Consider the following 19,498-nt stretch of genomic DNA (forward strand, 5'->3'; position numbering starts at 1 on the left):
CACGCGCACGGCACATCGAGTTTTGTTGTTGGTGTTGTTTCTCTTTAAGTGGTTGTATTGCGTTTGCTATTTATATCGAAATTTCTTTTGTTCCGCTCATTTCCGACTCAAAGTTGATCAGATAGCTTGCCGGTAATTATCGTGTATTTACCTCTATTAAAATCGTCGCGGGCCGGATCATCAACAAGATGCGGTAGATAAAAAATATTGGTGAAACAACCATTTGTCCGTGAAAAATGTCAAATATCAAGGTATATGCTCGTTTAAAGCCATGTGAGAATATAACACACGAACTATTCAAGCGTGAAGATCAAGCACTTTATATTTTATCCCATGGACAAGTTGGAACAAATGCAGAGAAAGGTTCTGGTGTGTTCGAAGATTCACCATCAAACTGGCTTAGATTTCGTTTTGCGCACGTTTTCGAAACAGACTCCTCTCAAAAAAAGGTCTTCGAAGTAGCTGCAAGAGACATTGTTAACGCTTTTCTTGAAGGATATAACGGTACTATCTTTGTTTATGGACAAACTGGAGCGGGAAAGACTTTTACCATGCAAGGAGCACATGAAGATCTTGCAGATTCATGTTGCATGTAAGTGTGCACGTCCAACTTAAGTTTATACATAGGAGCCTTTGTTTATGTTCCTGTGACTCTAAGACGGGATCTCCTCCCCAAATCCGTTTCGCAATTCAGTTATTAGGTCACCAGTTTTGGCTTCGTTTCAGTTTGAAGATTGCTTGTGGAACACGTTCTTTTTGCTCCACTTGAGAGAAAAACAACGGGTTCGCGTAAACAAGTCTAGACGGATCATCTTTCTTGCAAGCTTCTTTACTTCGGCAGAAAGATGAGTCGGAGATGTGAAAATTTAAGGTAGTCTCTTTTAATTGGGATATGAATCCGGTTGGTCCTTTCTAATTACTCAGGTTTGAGGGTAAAAATATCTTTGCGGGGTAGGGAAATTAAATGACTGTAATGGCAAGATGGATCGTTGTTTGACCTCTCCAGAGGTGAAAGATCACGAAGACTGGGTCACATGATATGAAAAGTAAAGAGTTACGTAACTTTGTACTTAGGGGGGATCCCTAGGAAGACAGAAACAAATGATTATATTTAAGGTGTTTTTTCAGTGATCATAATGTATACCATGTCGTGAGATTGACCTCTTACAGTTTAGCTTTGTGTGCAATTTTGAATGTCGTTTAAAGCTTACTAAGATTTCTTTCAAGTGAATAACAATGCCCGGTTGTGATTGTATTGAGACCCTGACACAAGGCATCATTCATGACAGATGTCACAAACCATGTCTAACAAGTGTTAAACTGTGTTTCATGCTATGTGAAACATTGTGGAACTTTGTGGAATGAGAGTAGCTCTGTTCCATTCAGAAGGTTGTCACGAATGGCATTAATCAATCGCTCTCCATTGTCAAGAAGCAGATGACTCACCATTCAACATGTTTTGATTGACAAATAGTGCACAATGTTGAATGGTCTGTCATCAGCTTAGAAGTGGTCACAGAAGTACGTTGAAATGACGTGTCCAGTACATTGAAACACAAGGTGGCCTTTTTCGAAACTAAGAATTTACTCCTCTCAGGTTTTTAGTAGACGGTTGGGTCATGTACGTGCTGAAGCATTTTTTCCTGATTTTATCAGTCTCCACTTATATCTCTCGTGATGAACAGAAGGTGAACAGTACACTCTCTGTGCTTCCTGTTCACATTGTACAATTACTGGCAGGATCTGACAACAAGGCCTCTTTGTACAAGGCATGCAGAACAAGTTTTGATAGATTTCTGGGTCAGGTCCCCATTGAAATGCTGAAGTATAATATCATACAGGAGACTCAAGTGTTTTGTAAGTAAACAAGTCTGGTAATATCATTAGAGTCACAAAAAGAACTTGGGGTGAAATTGTTCTTTAAAAAATGCTTAATAAAGTAGATTGCATTTCTAGTCTTTGTTTTTTTTTTTTTTTTGTTACATCTCTGCACTTCCTTCTTGAGAATTCAAGCATGTTTATAAAACCTATTTATTTCTGTGGCTGGTCGTCTAAAATGTCACTGAGATACAAACAAAAAAACACCTTGTTTCTGTAGAACACTGACAATGCTATTGGAAAATATGTCTTCTTTTCATGGAGAGTTTGTTGAAATGAAGGAAAAACAGACAATAAAAAATACAAGAGCAATAAAAAAAGCTCTTAATGCTATTGTACACACAAGGTGTATTTGAGCATTTATGTGAAGAAATGTACTTTTGCCATTTTTTCTAAGGCTTTGTAAATGGTATTATCAGAACTTACACTTTCAGCATAAAAATGCTGAACATTTCTAGAGGGTGAGGATTTTGGTAAGATTCTAATTTTATTCATACTTCGTTTGTTAAAATAAATTGCTTTTTGTGTTGAGAGTGAGGAGGGTGAATTTACCCAGAGATAAATGTGGCCAATCCCTTGCCCTCCCCTGGGAGGCATATAAAATGATCTGCTCATCTGTCATGTGTCTTCTATTCCCATGTTGTTTTCAGGTCTGAAAATTTGGGACTTGTCCCTCAAAGTCTGTCTTTGATCTTTAGAAGAATTTTGAGGTTTCAACAGGAGTCAGTTGATCTTCATGTGTCATTCTTGGAGATATACAACGAGAAGGCATATGATCTCCTTGGGCCTTTATTGTTTAGAGGTTCAAAGAAAACAAGAAAGCTGCAAAAGGTATGCACAGTGTAAAGCATTCCTTTTTTGTGAGATCCTTGGCAAAGGATTTCAAGAGAAGTAATGATTGAAAGCCAAAAAGAGGACTGGACAAGATTTTGAGTTTGAACTATTAATAAATATTGTTCACAGACTACTGGGACTAATATTGCAAGGTCTTGGAATCTTGTCCACTCTTAAAAGTCACATACCTGTGTCCACATGAATTATTAAATTTTTAGAAGGCAGGTTGTTTTTGTTCTTTTTTCGTGCATGTCCTCGGACTGACTTCAGGCCATTTGCACGTGCAGCAGAGAATTTGAGTCACCAGACCAGACCCAGACCAGTTGTGGTCTGTGGTTGAATGCTTGAGCTGAACATTTGGACGTGGAGTCCCAAACTTGCCACACATCGTCCTCCTTTTTTGTCCATTGTTGATCATTCATTGTTGATCGTTGATTGTACTTTTGTAATGCTGCTAAAAAAATGCTAATGGCGCCAACTTTTTTTGGGACATCGTGTCCATCGGGTTTGCACCTCATCTAGTCGCCACGCTTTTTCTTTTGTCTCTTAATATGTAATTATAATGTTTGCGAGCTAGATGAAAGTGTCTAAATAACAAACTAAATAAATAAATAAATAGATTTGGAAACTCCTTCTCTAGGTGTGATTCCCTGCTTAAAGACGCTTTCCCTATTTATTTATTTAATGGGCTTGATGCCTGGTAAGTAAATGATTAAACCTGGAGCCTGGAAAAGGAGTTAATATTGGGTGCTTTTCTTTTGTGTGGACATTCCATTGGGGATAAAAGATAAAAAGTTGTCTGTAAAAACAATATAAAAATTTATGTAAAAACAATGTGTCAATTTCAACTTTGTTCATTATCTAGTGATGGTTAGAATAAAATAAAATAAAATAATATTATCTGACATACAGTGTGTATGTGTATCATATAAGTGGAGAGTTTTTTTTATTGTTTTTACCATCTATTTGTTATTGTTAAAACCGATATTGATGACCATTGAAAATGATAGTGATTCATTTTCCAAATAAACTAACCAGCAGAAGAAATTGTCCTTGCCATGAAAATAATGATTGTGATTTTAACCTGTTGAGCTATACGTAAGTCTCGAAAGTGAGCTTGAAACCAGAGTCTATGTTGTCAACTAGAAAGGAAAGTTCCAGTTTATCTTCAGGTACTACCCAGGAATGAAGGCACTCTGTTTCGTGGCTGGTTTGCACTAACTGGAATGAATTGATTACCTCAAAACAAAGTACAAAATATTTCTTATGGCAGTTCTGAAAAGGGTTCCTGTGGTCCTGCCATTTATCTTACATTTATCTTTTTGTCAAATTGGTAAGCACTCGTCATCTTCAGCAGAGTAGAGTAGATGGAAGCTGTCTAACTACTGTATGTTACCGTTTTTAAGGTTTTAGTGACCATGGGAGGTAATGGCCCTTGTCATCTTAATGGACTGTCTTGTCATCACATTACATCGGAAAAGGAGGCGGCAAGCTTGTATTGTTTGGGCATGATGAATCATAAAGTTGTTGCTACAGAAGCACCTGTTGACCAAAGATCTTCCAGATCACACATGGTTTTCACCATTGGGCTTTCCAGGCAGAGAAATGGTGCAGAGATATTTTTCAGGTTGGTGTGTGAAAATGCTTGACTGCATGTCCCATGCTAAAATTGTTTAAGGAGCATCATGTATGTATTGCTCAAACAACGTAGTGTTATAAATTTTTGTGTACAGAAAGCAGTGAAACCTGTTCTTTCCTTTGAAGGACTTCCAGTTACTCCAGCCATTGACTTGCCTTATAAAATATTTGTTGTGTTTATCATGCTCAGATTTGTAAGCTTTTGTCTGTCACTAGGTCGAAGTTGCACCTTGTAGATCTTGCTGGCTCAGAACAAGCCAGGAAATCAACTCCTATGGAAAAGCTGCAACTCCGAGAGGCAAACTTCTTCAATTCATCTCTGCATCATCTGGAGTCAATCATCATTGCTCTACAGGAATTTAATGTCACAGACGTAAGATGCAGCAACAGGCAGGCTGCAAAGACTTTACACCATAGCTCTAGTGCTGTCTTGAGTAGAACAAAGAACAAAGGAACTATGGAGACAAGGAATGTGCTACTGAAGAGCTCAAGTGCTGTAGAGTTGGGAAGTTCCAAGAGAAGTCAAGTATCTGTCGCGAATGATACTGAACTATTCCATACACCATACAGTAATTCAATCCTGACTATGTTGTTGCAAGACAGTCTAGGTGAGTGCTGATAATTATCAGGGCCTTTTAATTGATTTAATTACAGGAAAGCCCGTTTGAGGTGGTTGGATTTTGACCACAACCTCTTGCAATTGTATGTTTTGTTGTCTATATCAGGTGGGAACTGCAATGCTGCGATGATTGCAGTGTTGTCTTTGGAACAGAAGGATCTGTGTGAAACCATCTCAACTTGTAGATTTGCACAGAAGGTTGCACAAGTCAAGAACAAGCCGATGTGAGTAAAAGAAATACGTTGAGGGCTTTTTAGCGGGCACTGCACAAAATAAACTCATACTTAAACGTTCCTGATCACAGCATACAGTAAGTAATTACAGTACATGTAAGTGGCCCAGGGAGAGCATCACAATGATCAGACTTTTAAGGTTAGCTGAGGCCCAGAGTATAAAATTATTAGCTAGCATCAACACGTCATCATCATTGTCGTCATCGTTCTTAAAATCTTAACAATTTGTCACACTATAGTTTAGCGAAAAGAGGATATCACAAACGCCAATGTAATTTATTTCTCTATCTACCTTATTTTGTCTATTTTATTTTTACCAGGCCTGCGAACGCAGACATATTTCCGGCGGTCGTTTCTCTCGCCCGAAAAATAGCCGGAAATGCGTCTGCGCTCGCAAGCTAATTTTTACCCAAGACCAGTTTTGTTTTTGCCTCTCTAAATTTGCTTCCTGTATAATTTTTGTGTTTTCAGACAAAACGAAGTGATTGACAAAGATGCTGTCATTAAACGCCTCCAAAGAACGTTAGGAAAGCTATACTTAGAGCTGACATCCTGCAAGGTACGGTGTTTGCGCATTGTTCTCTCGTAACGTGTGAAATACAATCGAAAGCTTATTGTTGAGGTGCTGTGTTTTGGAGTACATCGTATTTACTCGATTCAACGCCGCGGAGTTTATTAAATTTTGGACGTCTCCGATGCGGCGTTCATTTCAAAATCATATTTCTGAAATTACTGACAACAATTACGTGAGATCGTTTGTAAAAATAAAATTAGAAACTGAAACATCAGGGGCACCCAACGTCAATTTTCGGAAAATATCTGTTCGGAAGACGATTTGAGATCTAGAATTTTCGGTACATTTGTTGTAAAATGTCTTGCTTGCCTGCCTCTCCTAGGATTTCCGAACATCTACAAAATGGTATAATTGCACATTTCTAACGCATTTTTACCCTAAAAAGGTCACCTAGAATTTTCGGGAGCCTTTTTTCTGGCGGAAATTTTCGAAAAGGTAAGTTTTGATTCCTATAATTTTCGGATCACTAGACTTTCAGCTAGGAAATCCGAACAGGTGAAAAATTTTTAGGATATAAAAATATGCCTATATCTGCCGTTTAAATACCAAAATACGTTTAACAATGCCATGTTTAAGTGGTTTTGAACAGTGTTCTCGTTGGGTGCCCCTGAAACATGTTTAAAGTTCCATTGATAGGTCGGCCTCGTTATATCAGAAAAGTTCTTGACCTTAGCTTAACAACGCAACTGCACATTACGAAAAGTATGGTCACTTCGAACTTAAAATCATCTTCATACAGGGAAATGAATTTCCAAGACTGTCGTAGATAACCGGTGTAATGTGTACTTGTTTCTTTCCAGCAATCCTCGAATGAACGCTGCATTCATTTGATTGGGTGCGGTATGTATGGAATCCGGTTTCTTTATCAAATGCGCCGTTTCAATTAAGAATTCTCTCGACTTTAAAATTAGCCGATGAAATACAACTATCCATTAAAGAATGCCCAAAATTAACAATCAGATCCACAGTCCGAATTGTTCTTATTTTCAGACCTGGTGTGCTCTTGAGGCCAAATATCAGGGGCATCCGACGTCAATTTTCGGAAAATTGAGATGTAGAATTTTCGGATCACTTGTTGTAAAATTTCTTGCTTTCCTGCCTGTCCTGGGAATGTAAAAAATGGTATAATTGTCCATTTTAAACGGATTTATACCCTAAAAAGGTCACCTAGAATTTTCGGGAGCCATTTTTCTGGCTGAAAATTTCGAAAAGGTAAGTTTTGATCCCTATAATTTGCGGATCACTAGACTTTCAGCTAGAAAATCCGAACAGATGAAACATTTTTAGGGGATAAAAATATGCCTATATCATCCACCTATAGTCTACCTTTTAAATACTAAAATATGTTTAAGAAAGCTATGTTTAAGTGGTTTAGAACTATATTCTCGTTGGGTGCTCCTGAAATATAATTACCGGTATCTTCTTTAACTAAGTGGGTTATATTCTCGCATTACAGAAAGCTGAGAGGGAAACAACGGTTAAACATAGCAGACACAATGGACTACACCATAGGGTTGGACTTTGTACGCCAGATGCTTGGAGCGTTTGTGGGCGCTGTAAGTGGTGAAACGATTTTACGTCCATGGAATTGAAATATACCTTTTCATGTTACCAAAGAATGACGTAGCTACTTAGATTTCAAAATACTTTTTCCCATCCCAGGTTTCAGCTCTTCATGCCAATTTTTGCTTGAGTCGAATCTTGATTCTTCAGATGACAAAGATAGCGGTTTGCGTAGCAACAGCGAGACCACGTCACCAATTGCTAGCGAAGAGGAGAACGATCGTGTTCAGTTCGGTGGTTTAAGTTTCGCTGTGGTACGAGATTACCCTTTCCGCCAACACCCTTGTCCCCAGATCACGCCGGCTAATGGTTGTACGTCTGAACACAGGTTTGTGAATACAATTCTCTTACATACGTAGACGTAATGTTTATTTGGAATGACTTCCATCAGAGCGAATATATGACAGAACAAAAAGTTGCCTCCGCGCTAATCAACCGGACACCCGAGCTTGATGATATTATATGGGCGTGTTAGCCACCCAGGCCGCCGTGCCACTTACTTAGCATTGGAATAGCTACAAAAACATTTATACATCAACTGTATTATAAAGAGAAGAGCAATGCACCAGAGCCGGTCCACGAAAACCTGGGAAAACCAGCAGGTGGAAAAAAAAAACCGGGGAACGTGTACCCCCGACCAAGACAGTGTTGCGACCCTTGTTGCTCTAGGGTATTCTGACAATGTAAATGAACGCTATCATATACAGCCTAAACGAAGGCATAAAACAAATGTTTTTCAGCGCGATATAGCAAAGAACAAAACTGGACTTGTGCACGCAGCGAAGGCTGGCCGTAGAATGACTAAGCTTCCAAACACCCAAAGACAAACCTAAATCCCACAAACCACTGCGCACCTAACGCGGCTCACCAGGCTTCTGCAAAACTTCAAGCTGTTCTGAACTGTGCTTCCCGTTTGACTCTATGCAAAGAGAAATAAGACCTTGCAACTCCTTTGTTGATCCATCTTCATTGGCTCCCTGTTAGTCAGTGCATCCTATTATTATCCTATTATTTATAAGATCCTGTTATTGACATTTAAGGACGTTCGCGCTAATTGTTTGTGCGCAACGTAACTGCGCAGGTAACGAGACTGTAATATGTCACGCATTACTTCGAGCATTAGTGAAGTTGAGGTTTGAAAACCTATGCAGAAACCGTGGACGATAAGTCTTGCACAGCGTTGGATAAGAGAAGATAGTGATCAGTTAAAATTGATTAAAAATATTTAGGAAAGTCAAGTAGACTACTGCACGACTGATGTTCGCGTTGTTTTTATCAGTCGTGCACTAGTCTACTTGACTTTCATAAACATTGTTAAAGCATTAGTTAAAATAACATGGCGACAAAAACACCAGGGAAAAAAATTCCAGGCCGGCAAAAGAATGGCACATTTATTTCCGAATCATCATGAAACGTTAAAGAGAAGTGAGCGGGAGGATGGAAAAGCTCTCTAAAAGGTAGCTGCTGATCGAGTAGTGGCTGAAAGTTTGGAAAACTCGAGGACGAACCGTTGCGTAAATTTAATGGGGCTGTTTCTTTTTTTAATGCTTTTATTACCCTACGAATTTAAGTTCAAAATGAATGTATGTTTTTGAAGTTTTTATCCTTTACTTTCGTGAAAAGAGAGCAGTATTTTCGTCCTCGTCGGCTTGAAAAGTGCGGACCTGCTTGAAAAAAACCAGCGATTAAATTTCACAAAAACCACACTCCAGAAGACGAGCATGACGGCAATGGGGAAATATTATACAAAACCCTAACCAAATGAAGATGACGACTGCTTAAAACTTCGTTGCTATGCTCGAGAAAGCTTTGTTTTGGTGTAAAAACCTTTCATCCCTTCAACGATCGATTCTCTCTTGGGTTCCAGTCCTTCCCTGACAGGTCACGCAAAAACGTGACAAACGAAGTTTTCCAAGAGCTTCGTAAAATCACATCGATTTTACTCCCTTGGATCATCGGTGACCCCTATTTTTTTAATCATGAATCACTTACTCTACTTACTATCTACAAAATATGATAAAATGAAAAAAATCTCACCGTAAGAAGTTATCTTTTTTTAAAATTTTCTTTCCTCGTGCCATCGAATTCCGGTAGTGGTTGCAACGGATAGAGGTTACGAAAACGCTCGTCCAGGATGAACTCTACCGTTTACGACATCCCTAGCGGCATGAGATTATCTTAAAATCCCACCCCTAAAAATCTATGCAGGGAAACCTTCACTCTAACAGTTTATTTTCAGGATTTTCGATGGATGAGCAGATGAGGCTACCTTTCGTTATTATGACAGATTTATCGAAATTAAGGCATTTTTCCACTGCCATTTTCTCCGAAACGAAGTCGGTGACCCCCAATTTTTTTTATATTTTCGGAGTAAGTACTTTATGACCTAACTCTATGCGAGAAATGAAGAAAATCTCACCGTAGGAAGATTTTGGCGCGAACGTCCTTAAGGCGCTTAATGGGCTTGCGCCAATGTATATAACTGAACTACTGGATAGATATGTACCACCGCGTCCACTACGATCTTCATCTAGGGGTCTACTGAAGCTTCCTCGGTCCAATACTGAGTATGGCGACAGATCATTTTCCGTCTGTCAACACTTTGGAATAGCCTACCTGATCATTTGAGACTTGCAACTGACCTCTGTTTTTTTAAGCGTGATCTTAAGACTTACTTGTTTCGCGAGTCTTGTTATTAGCTTCATTTCCTTTGTGATATTGGACCTGATTTTTAGTTTTCTTTCTAGGATAATATTTTAGTTGCTTTCTCTTTAGTGGATCTTGTAAACTTGATGTGCAGCGCGTTAGAACTTTAGGATCATGAGCGATATATTAAGTATATTATTATTATTATTATTATTATCATCATCCTCATCATCATCATCATCATCATTATCATTATTCTGATACCTGCCGACAAAATAGCAATTTATGCTGATTTGCAATTATCGCAAATTCAACCCGTTTTCGCCCTTGAATTCATGATTATCCTGACTTGTTAATTTGCTTTGAATTCACTGTTATCGTTAATTTAGAAGAATGAAAGCTTGATATGGATTATGGGAAATGGTCATATTTGGACATAGGACTCGAACCTGAGAATGTTGATCATCCCGTCGCCTAACCACTCGACTACCACACCGCTAGCATCTCAGGGACAGTATTTTACAGACTATTTGATAATGCTTTATTATCACTCGCCAACAAACAACGTTAAACACTACAAAAGGTCGGTTTCCAAGCTTCACGACAAAGCTAAACATTTTAAAATCAAAGCTTAGGCCTAAATTATCAATCTAGCTTAGTCCTAATTACTCTTCAGCAGCGATATTCTATGGTAGACTTAAACAGATGCTTTTTTAAGAAAGGCGGTGTCTTGATCTTCAGTGGTAAAGCGGAAAGAAGCGGTTCCTATGGACTAGAAATTCCGGGTTCAAATCCAGTCTACGGATATGATTTTTTATTTCCTTATCTTCTCTGCTTCCACAAGTCCTGAGGCACAGTGTCCAAAATTCACGCGATAATGGTGAATTCAGAGCAAATTAACAATTCAGGATGATTGCGAATTCATGGGGGAGAACGTATTGCACAAATTACATATTCGACTGAATTTAAGTACATTGGTTTTGGGACAATTCTCAGCCTAGGCATTTGGCGTTCTAAGGAAACTGACACAGCGTTCGTTGAAGTAAATGCTGTCGTTATAAAAGGTTCAAAATCATCGCGTTTCTTAGATGTGGATATTATGCTTCCGAGCTGTCCAAATCGTTATGAGTGTTCGCTAAGCAGGGTTTCAATGGGAAATTGCATTGACTGAGCTACAGTCAAAATGTGCCCGAACTGGTTCCTTTCCAGTTACCTCTTTGCTTTATTGTCAAAATTCGCTGAGAGTTACGGAGACTCTCTTTCTAAGACCTCTCCTCCTGGGCCTTGTGAGGAGACCTGACTGACTTGAAGTCCACGTAGGAGATTTCGGCCAGTTTATTTGAGTTAATTTACAACTTGACTCTCTCTCAGAGCAAGCGTGATTACCCACGATAGTGGAATCTCACTCAACGCTGAAACATACGATCAACCTCCAGAACGATACAACCTGGGACCCTCTGCTACAGCTCAACCTACTCGACCTAAGTCGAGTGACGTGTCGACTCAGACCACTCCCCTGATAAAGTCTACTGAAGTTGAAGGAAGCGCGAGGAATAAAGTGACAGTTCGGTGCGAAGGAAAAACGCATGAAGACTTACGGCTAATGGAACTTGAACTTGAACTGCAGAAAGAAACCCTTGTGTAAGTGAGATGTAACGTGTTAATTACATGCCTTAGTCTTAATCACTCATGTCCCATTAACCCATTCACCCCTTTAACTGCATGCAGATAAAAATATCGGGGATGGTCCCAGTTCTCACTTCGCCCCAAACAGGCATACTGTGATTCGTTTATCCCAAAGCTTCTGATGGATTCACTTGTTTCCAACAGAGCTCATTTGTTTTTGTTTTATTACTCTGTTGAAACAGCTGGTTAGTCATGATAGTTGCAGCTATGCAGCTAAATGTGGCCTGTTCAAGAGTGAATTAGATAAGATTGTTGATCTATCACTTTGCAATCTTGCCCCAGCACAGTCACGTGGATATATTCTTAGATACACTTTGCACGCGAAAAAAACAAAGGGTCGCCAGCTCAGCTTTAACCAATCAGATGAGGCCATGTCACGCGTGACTGCTTCTGCCATGTTTTTTCAGGGACTTGACAACTGAATTTCGCGAAAACGGGTATTCTAAAAATAGACTCATTTGTGACTCTGCTGGGGAGTCCACCCATGCCATAACGACAATCTTATCTAATTCACTGTTGGACCTGTTGTAATTGTACATTTACGCTCAAAGGCCATACCACAACACCGGAGACGTACTCCCCTACTCTTCTCGAACAGTGTTTTAACGTCCCACAAAATCATTTACGAGCAAGTGTTGTGAGTTGTGAGCGGGGGCGAACGGTTTATAGTCCTTATCCGAGAAGATTTGAAAGTGTTACCATTTGCAGCTGGAATTACAAAGGAAGCACTTTCTGATCCTGAGTATTGGTCCGACCGTGGTTCGAACCCGCGACCTCCCTGCACTTTCGAATAGCCATCTGATTGTTCAATGCCGAAGGGGATAGTTGAACGGAAAAATATCGCTTCCGCATTGCTTGCACCTTGCTCAAATTTCCCTTACATTTTTTGGGGTTCTCATTCTAAAAGTCTGGTCCGTAAATATATTATTTTAAAGGCAATTAACGGAAAACGTATTGCAGGCGAAAAAGCCTTAAAAGTCTTTTGCTTGAGATACGCACACCAGGATCAGACCAGGGTCCAAGCCGAAAACTTGCTGTAAAAAGATCTACCTGAAAGTTATCGTAGTTGGCTTGTTATGTTGTTCACTTCGTTTAACAATAATAAGTACCTGCCCTCCTAAGATGGTGTAGTCTGGAGTAAAAATCAATGCACTGCTTGTAGGAACAAAAGCAAGATGCTTGCCTCCAGGTTAGCGGATCAGCGAGCGCGCCTCGTTGTGATGCTGAGGCAAGGAGCTCTTCCTGACGACTTGGAGAATGAGAAAATGGCGGAGTTGCTTCTTCAGAAGAAACAGGTTTGAGGCATTTCATCGAATGAACGTTTGCGTTGAAGTCTGTTTTTCTGCTGGCGTTTGGTAAGGGAGACCAGTAGGTCTAATGAAAATGTAGACGAGAGAATGATAAGCCCGTCGTTATGTCAAAGGAGATGTCTGAAGGAGATACCATGTTGTTTAATATAGCGGAGCTCTGCGCACCCAAGGCAAGGCGCGCGCGGGCGGAGCACCATGGGTAAGAAAATATGGTAACCCACTGTGCGAGAAAATTTGATCTTGGTCACTGCACTCCATGTATGCCAATGTGACCATTATCACGTGACCGTATCGCGTGCTCAAGTTTAGAGCTCATCAAGGTGGCCATACTCCAACTACAATCGTGGTCAAACGTTGTTGGGAAGGTTGTGCACATCACTTCACTTCACACCTAATTCGATTATTCTAACTATTGACAATTTGGGAAATACCATGCTCTTGCCCCCCCCCCCCCCCCCTCCATATGCAATATTGGAAGGAAAGTCACCATTTTGTTTTGTGGAAAATCAAGCATTGATAAAGGGGAGGGGGGTTATCTCTAAAGTGATGCTACCTTCCCAGCACTTTTGTCCATTTGTATTGCTTTGATATTGGACATCCATGTTTTATAAAATAATTAGGATAGCACGCGCACTCTTATTGGTCAATAGCTGTGTTTAGATGAGAGTGTGGAAACACGGCTCTGGCATCACGCGGCTCTGACATCATGATTGGCTGGTAGGAAATATGAGCGTGTATCAAGAATATATGTTTCACTCTAGAAGTAAAAAAAAACAGCAATTTCCTTCATTTGTCGAATTATCTTTGAGAAGTATTTTATAAAAGCAGTTGTGTCTCGGGTTTGCATAACTGTCGAGAATTCTCCCAACTCCCCCGAGTGTTTAGATGAGGCTATGGAAACATGGAAAACGTCCTCTATTTCTTAAATAGTCAATTGACACCTGTCGAAACAAGGTATCCGCTGACCACTGTTACGTGACCATATCGCGGGCTCAAGTTATAACTCATCGTGGTCGTCTTTTTCGAAATTGTAGGAATAAATAACCTGGGAGCTCCGCTTTAGGCTTGGCTAAATCTATATATTAGAGCCCTCAATGGCCAATATTGTTGTGCTTTTCATGGTTTATTTCTTTTGCAGAGAGAAGTAGAAAACAAACTCTTTCTTTTGTTAAAAACGATTGCTGACTTGAACACCGCTGATCGGCGTCAGCAAAGTCTTGATAATAGAAATTGCCTTCACATGCAAAGGCAATGCTGTGCAGAATATCAGCCTCCATTGTCCCGGGCTCATTTTACTGAGGTTTGTTCAGCTCTCTGTTTTTGTATAGAGCACTGTTGAACTAGCCATCTGTTGCAATTTCAAATTGAAAGTATGTTTTTTGCTCTGGTTTCTTGTGTCCTCAGTAACGTGTGTGTAACTGTAATTCACCATTCATCACATTTTCATTAGCGTAAGACCCTACTTGATTTCTGCCATGAAAACAATATTCACTCTCCGTACGAGTGCTCTGTAGTGTTCTCCGTACGTCCGTGTTATGTTGATAATGTATTTTCGGCGCTTCTCTGTAAAACAACAAAGTAAAATAAGTAAATTTAGAGTTCTCGTAATTAAGCGACGTTCTTTAGCAGTTTCGTCACAAGGTAACGGGCACTTTTCTAAAGTTAAACATGAACGAGTTTCAAAGTTTAGAATCATACGAACTTTCGATTCCATCACCGAATCGCATCGATCAAGTGAGGGAATCATACTTTCTGCCACCTTGTTTAAGAATCGCGTGACGAAACGTCCCGGTTGGTCGCTGGTCGTACCCAATATCTTGGGTTGCTAGGCGTGTCGATAGATGTTTTTCGCACCTTTTTTCCATATTTCTAGGATTGGAAGTAGCCTTAAGTGGTAACAGTAACGTGAATTAGTATTTTCACATCCCGTTTTCGTCTCCTTTTCGGCGCCTTGCCTCAACTTTTTCGCGCGTTTAGTACTTGACTTTCTCGCAGTTTTCTACTTGTTCCACTCTTTCCTGTACTGGGCACTGCTGTCGTATTTTCCCGCGCTTGTATCCTCTCACGAGTGGCACTGATCCGAGCAAAGCTGTTTTCCCGCTGTCCGTGGTAGAAAGAAACCGACAATAGAAACCAAAAATTACCAATAGCTAGGAAATGCGTCTCAGTTCGCAGGCTACTCGGAAGTTGTAGCAAATGATCTTTGCCTTCACAATCAGCCATCCTTTGTCAGTAGCAGGCATAGTCGGGAAGGAGAAGAAGAGAAAAATCCAGAGGAAAATGCACCCCTCCCATCTTTTTCCTCTCTGTTTTCTGTTTCTTCCCCCCCCCCCCCCTTCTCTCTGACTACGCGTGCCTTGCAATCTATAAGCAGCAACAGTTGCCCTCTTCTCCGAATGGCTGGAAAATAATGTATAATGTTACTCTTTCCATTGGCGACAAACGTCAAATCACAAGCGCGGGAAAAAATGAAACTGGTGTTAAGAGGGGAGGGGGGGGGGGGAGAAACTGTCACACAGCTTGTTCTAAGGGCTGGAGAGGCTCGAAAAGGCTTTTAGCGGAGCACATTCGCGTAATCCACGCACAATACTAAGCTGCTCGCTCGCGAATCAAAATGGGTGACCGGAAATTAAAACACATCACCGCCGATTCCGCTCACTTTCCTCTAGTCCTTACGTAAATGGGATATAAAAAGTACATCTCTCCGCGTCACAAAATGTCAAAAGTTGGGGTACCATGCAGCAGGCCGAGAGATTAATACCGTTACTAAGTAACCGAAAAGGAATCACATGATTTATTGTTAACTTAATTTTTTAACCCTTGTAGGGAGAAGCTCATGAAAAAACGCTAACACTTACTTGCTACAAATTAAAACTTAAAGAAGACAACACACGTCAGAAACTTCTCGCCTGCAGGGAGCAGTTGAGAAACTTTGGCTTTTCTTCGCCAGTGAATCTCTTCCAAGGAATGCCTCGTAATTCACAATCCTCGGTAAGTTGGTTGGAAACTACGTTGCCTTGTAAGAAAAACATGCAGGATTCTCCAATCTCTTTTTTTAATGGGGAAAGAAACGCTGTCGGTAAGCCCTCGCTCCCGAAAGGCCGGATTGGCGTGGACTCGAACGCAACAAATGCCGCTGTGTTAAACTCTCGATGTGCTGGCTCAAGAAGAACATTGTTGAATCAAGAGGAGGTTTCCAGGAAAGACAGGAGCACTCCAGCGAGAAGAGATTTCAAAACGCTTGCCGATTACATGAAAAATTCCCGACAAGCGCTGTACCGTAAGTCAACATTTCCTCGAAAGGTCTTCAGTAGTTCCGTGGATAATTGTTGCCGCGCGAAGAAAGCACCACAGAAAACGACTTCGAGAAAAGGACTAATCGTTAAAAAAGATGAGTCTAGCTCTTTACTAGCAAAAAATTCAACTAGGGAGTGCTTGAGGCTGCACGATAAGTCTTTCAAGAAAGCGGAGTGTTTTCCAACAAATTTTACGGCCTGTCATGTCATGCGAAATGCTGGTGGAGTCTGTCTTGAAACCAAGATCGCGAGTGACGCTGTTAAACTTACTTCGATTTCATCTCCTCCAAAAACAACATGCGGAGCAAGAGGAGAGAATCAAATTCAGAATTCCTTGTCATTATTAAGAGGGCTGCCAAGGCAGCACAGGCAGAGAGTGAGAAGGATTCGAGAGGTTGTAAACGCGGCAATGGTGATTCAACGATCATGGCGTTTGTATAAACGAAGACGCAAAGGCGATGAGATTTCTCAGTCATTTTAGTGCTAGTTAAGGTGATCTTTAGGGTGGCCCTAACCTCAACATGTTTTATACCGCAAAAGTCGAAGTCAGCGCCATAAAACTGTTTTTTTACGATAGCAGACAGGCCGCCACGAGTTTCGTAAATGTAACAAAATTGGCAAACGTTGTCTAACAGCCGAGCTGGTGAGAGGAATGGGTCTATCGCTCAGACAGAATTTGCAATGCACATGCATTGCAGTTTGCAATGTGCTTTGAGATTTTGAAATACACTCAAAGAACATTATTATCAATATACGCGGCCAAATAGAAAATCGGCCTCTTCAAAACACACGCTCAGCGGCCCGCAAAAGACTGACAGCGGGCTGCTAATGCATTATCAGCCCTGCAGCTGATTGGGTCTTGCTTCAACTTTGTGATATGCCTATTATTTATAGACGATTTTACGCATTTTTTCGGTAATTTTAAATAAGTTCACTGGACTGAGTTGATTCTGTAATAGCTTGTTCAATCAGCACTTACATGATGATTTGAAGTGACTTTGAATTCGTTATTCACTTAGCTTGTATTATTAGAAATCGCATTCTTGATATCATTTGGCCTTGTTTATTGATAATAATGATAATGACATGACTTTTGTAGTGTCATTTGCGGCCCTCGCGCTTCGCGCTCGGGCCGCAAATAACACTACGCGGGCGCAAATAAACAATATTCCCTCAAAAAGTCATGTTATTCCCTTATTATCATTATCATTATTAGTATCGTTAAGTTATTTCAGACATTTATAGGCCCATGCCTCACGCCAGCTCGGCGTGTTTTTGCTGAATTTTTACTGCGCGGAAAAAGTGAAAACGGCAGAATCTTGTAGTAAATAGAATTATTTTCGCAAAAGAAACATATTCGAAGTTAGTGGCTCCTTAACGTAGCGTTTAACAGATTTCTGTAGTCACAGGAACGTCTTGTCAAACCCAAGAATCTTATCATTTGCATTTTATAGAAGGGAACATGAAGATACTTGCTGATTGTGGATAAAAAACCTTATAGGGGATAAAAGTGGATTTTTGTTAGAAATCATTTTAAACATTCGACTGTACTATATTTTTGTATCCAGGTATATTTATCACCTTTCGTAAAGCGACTTGTCGCATCGTCTAAAAATTGTTACATAGACCGTTGGGATACGTGGCGATAATGTTCAAATATCATAACTTACACATCTCTATCCTTACATTGTGGTGAAACATACTTGGGTTAAATTCCCGATGCCAAAAATCTTCAAATCCTGTATATTTGTTATTCATCTTGGACCACAGACGCTTGCAAATCGAGATGCGTTCATCTTTGCCACTTATTAAGAAATTATAATTTAAAAAGCCTTGACTTCCCGTTCTATTTTTGCAGTGGCCAATAACATAATACCAACTTAATTCATTTAATTCAAGTTTAAATTTTGTTATTCAGATGTTATTGTTAGTAACTATCTGTGCCAAGTTTTTAGAGGAATTCCCAAATTATTATCGGTCCCATAACATTTTATGATGCTGTCGTGGCCATCTCTTGGCTTCTTGAAACGTAGGGGTAAGAGATTGAAAGATAGCATTACTTTTAAAAGAAATATTTTTACCACCATATTTACACTCGTTTAACCTTTTCAGATATGGAGGGAAGTTTATAATATTGAAATTCTGCGTTCATGCTGGGTTCATTTCAAGTTAAGTCGTGATTCAAAATTCGCTTTATCCAGGGAAATGATCGTAGCAAAACTATTGTTTCCAGTGCCAATCACTGTGTTTTTGGGTGTATTACGTTTCTGAACTTTGGTCATTTGAAGTTGCCGTTTTGCAGAGGAAGGCCGAAAAATTAATTGCGTGAGAAGGCGTACATGCAGTAATTTGGGGCCCTAGACCAGGTATAGAAAATAACGGCGCCCACAAGATCTAAATGGTAATCTCGTACCCAGATCTCACTCTGTCACTGGAAATGTGAGATCTGGTAAAGTTCGACAGTACACCATTTTTCATTGGCTACTAAAAAAAGGTTGCGGCAATGCAATCTACGCTCCGATTGGGTTATTTCGCGGGGCACTTAGTGAAGGTTTGGTTTTCGCAAGTTCATGTGCTGTTTTGAATAAATGCCATTTGTGCGGAGGAAAGTTTTGTTTATTTCCGACGCCGGACAAGCTTTACAGTTGAGGAAAATCATTTTAAAAATTTGCGACGTTTGTGTAAATGGTATCGACAAAAGCCCCACGTACCCGTCCACTCGAAGAAATGTACTGCGTAGCTTGCAACGAGGTACGCAGAAACAAATAAATTCAAGTTTGAAGTATGTAATTTATTCAAAACAGTATTTCTTGTTCTTAAAGCGTGACTCGCGAATTAAGTAGTGATCAATTGTGAATTTTACGGTTAGATTAACTACATTTTTCACGAGATCGTGTCATGAAAATAGCGCTCGTTGCAGTGATTAGGTCTAAGCACTCTTTAACATTTTCGCTTTCAATTTACGCTTTGGTTAACTACACTTTTCACGAGATTGTGTGAAGAAAAATCACCCAAAATCACAACAGAGAGTACGAACATGCGCAGTGATAGAAAAGCCCGTATTTCGGGCCTGGCTGGCACTGAGCATGCTCCAAATCGAACTTTACCAGATCTCCCTTCGGTATGACCGTGGGAGATCTGGGAACGAGATTATCTAAATGGTGGACCTTAAAGAGTCTAGCGTCTCAAACATGCTCCAGGACCTTGGCTGGAGGTAACTA

The 19,498-nt window shown here is 40.1% G+C and overlaps 1 protein-coding gene across 2 annotated transcripts; it reads left to right on the forward strand.

Annotated features, from left to right (window-relative positions):
• LOC138060782 (chromosome-associated kinesin KIF4-like) lies at positions 1 to 18,114 on the forward strand. Of its 2 annotated transcripts, none has more exons than XM_068906647.1 (12): positions 1 to 592; positions 2,529 to 2,709; positions 4,119 to 4,339; positions 4,567 to 4,958; positions 5,076 to 5,193; positions 5,674 to 5,761; positions 7,233 to 7,332; positions 7,439 to 7,667; positions 11,357 to 11,626; positions 12,834 to 12,966; positions 14,120 to 14,281; positions 15,808 to 18,114. In XM_068906647.1, exons 1-12 carry the CDS (start codon positions 237 to 239, stop codon positions 16,756 to 16,758), a joined length of 3,201 nt encoding a protein of 1,066 aa, XP_068762748.1. In that variant the 5' UTR covers positions 1 to 236; the 3' UTR covers positions 16,759 to 18,114. The 2 variants fall into 2 exon arrangements, with proteins under 2 accessions (XP_068762748.1, XP_068762749.1); XM_068906648.1 differs by lacking the exon at positions 1 to 592 and adding an exon at positions 1,702 to 1,857.
• The last annotated feature ends 1,384 nt before the right edge of the window (positions 18,115 to 19,498 follow it).

The sequence above is a fragment of the Montipora capricornis genome, chromosome 8 (genome assembly GCF_036669925.1).
Source record: "Montipora capricornis isolate CH-2021 chromosome 8, ASM3666992v2, whole genome shotgun sequence".
NCBI lineage: Eukaryota > Metazoa > Cnidaria > Anthozoa > Scleractinia > Acroporidae > Montipora > Montipora capricornis.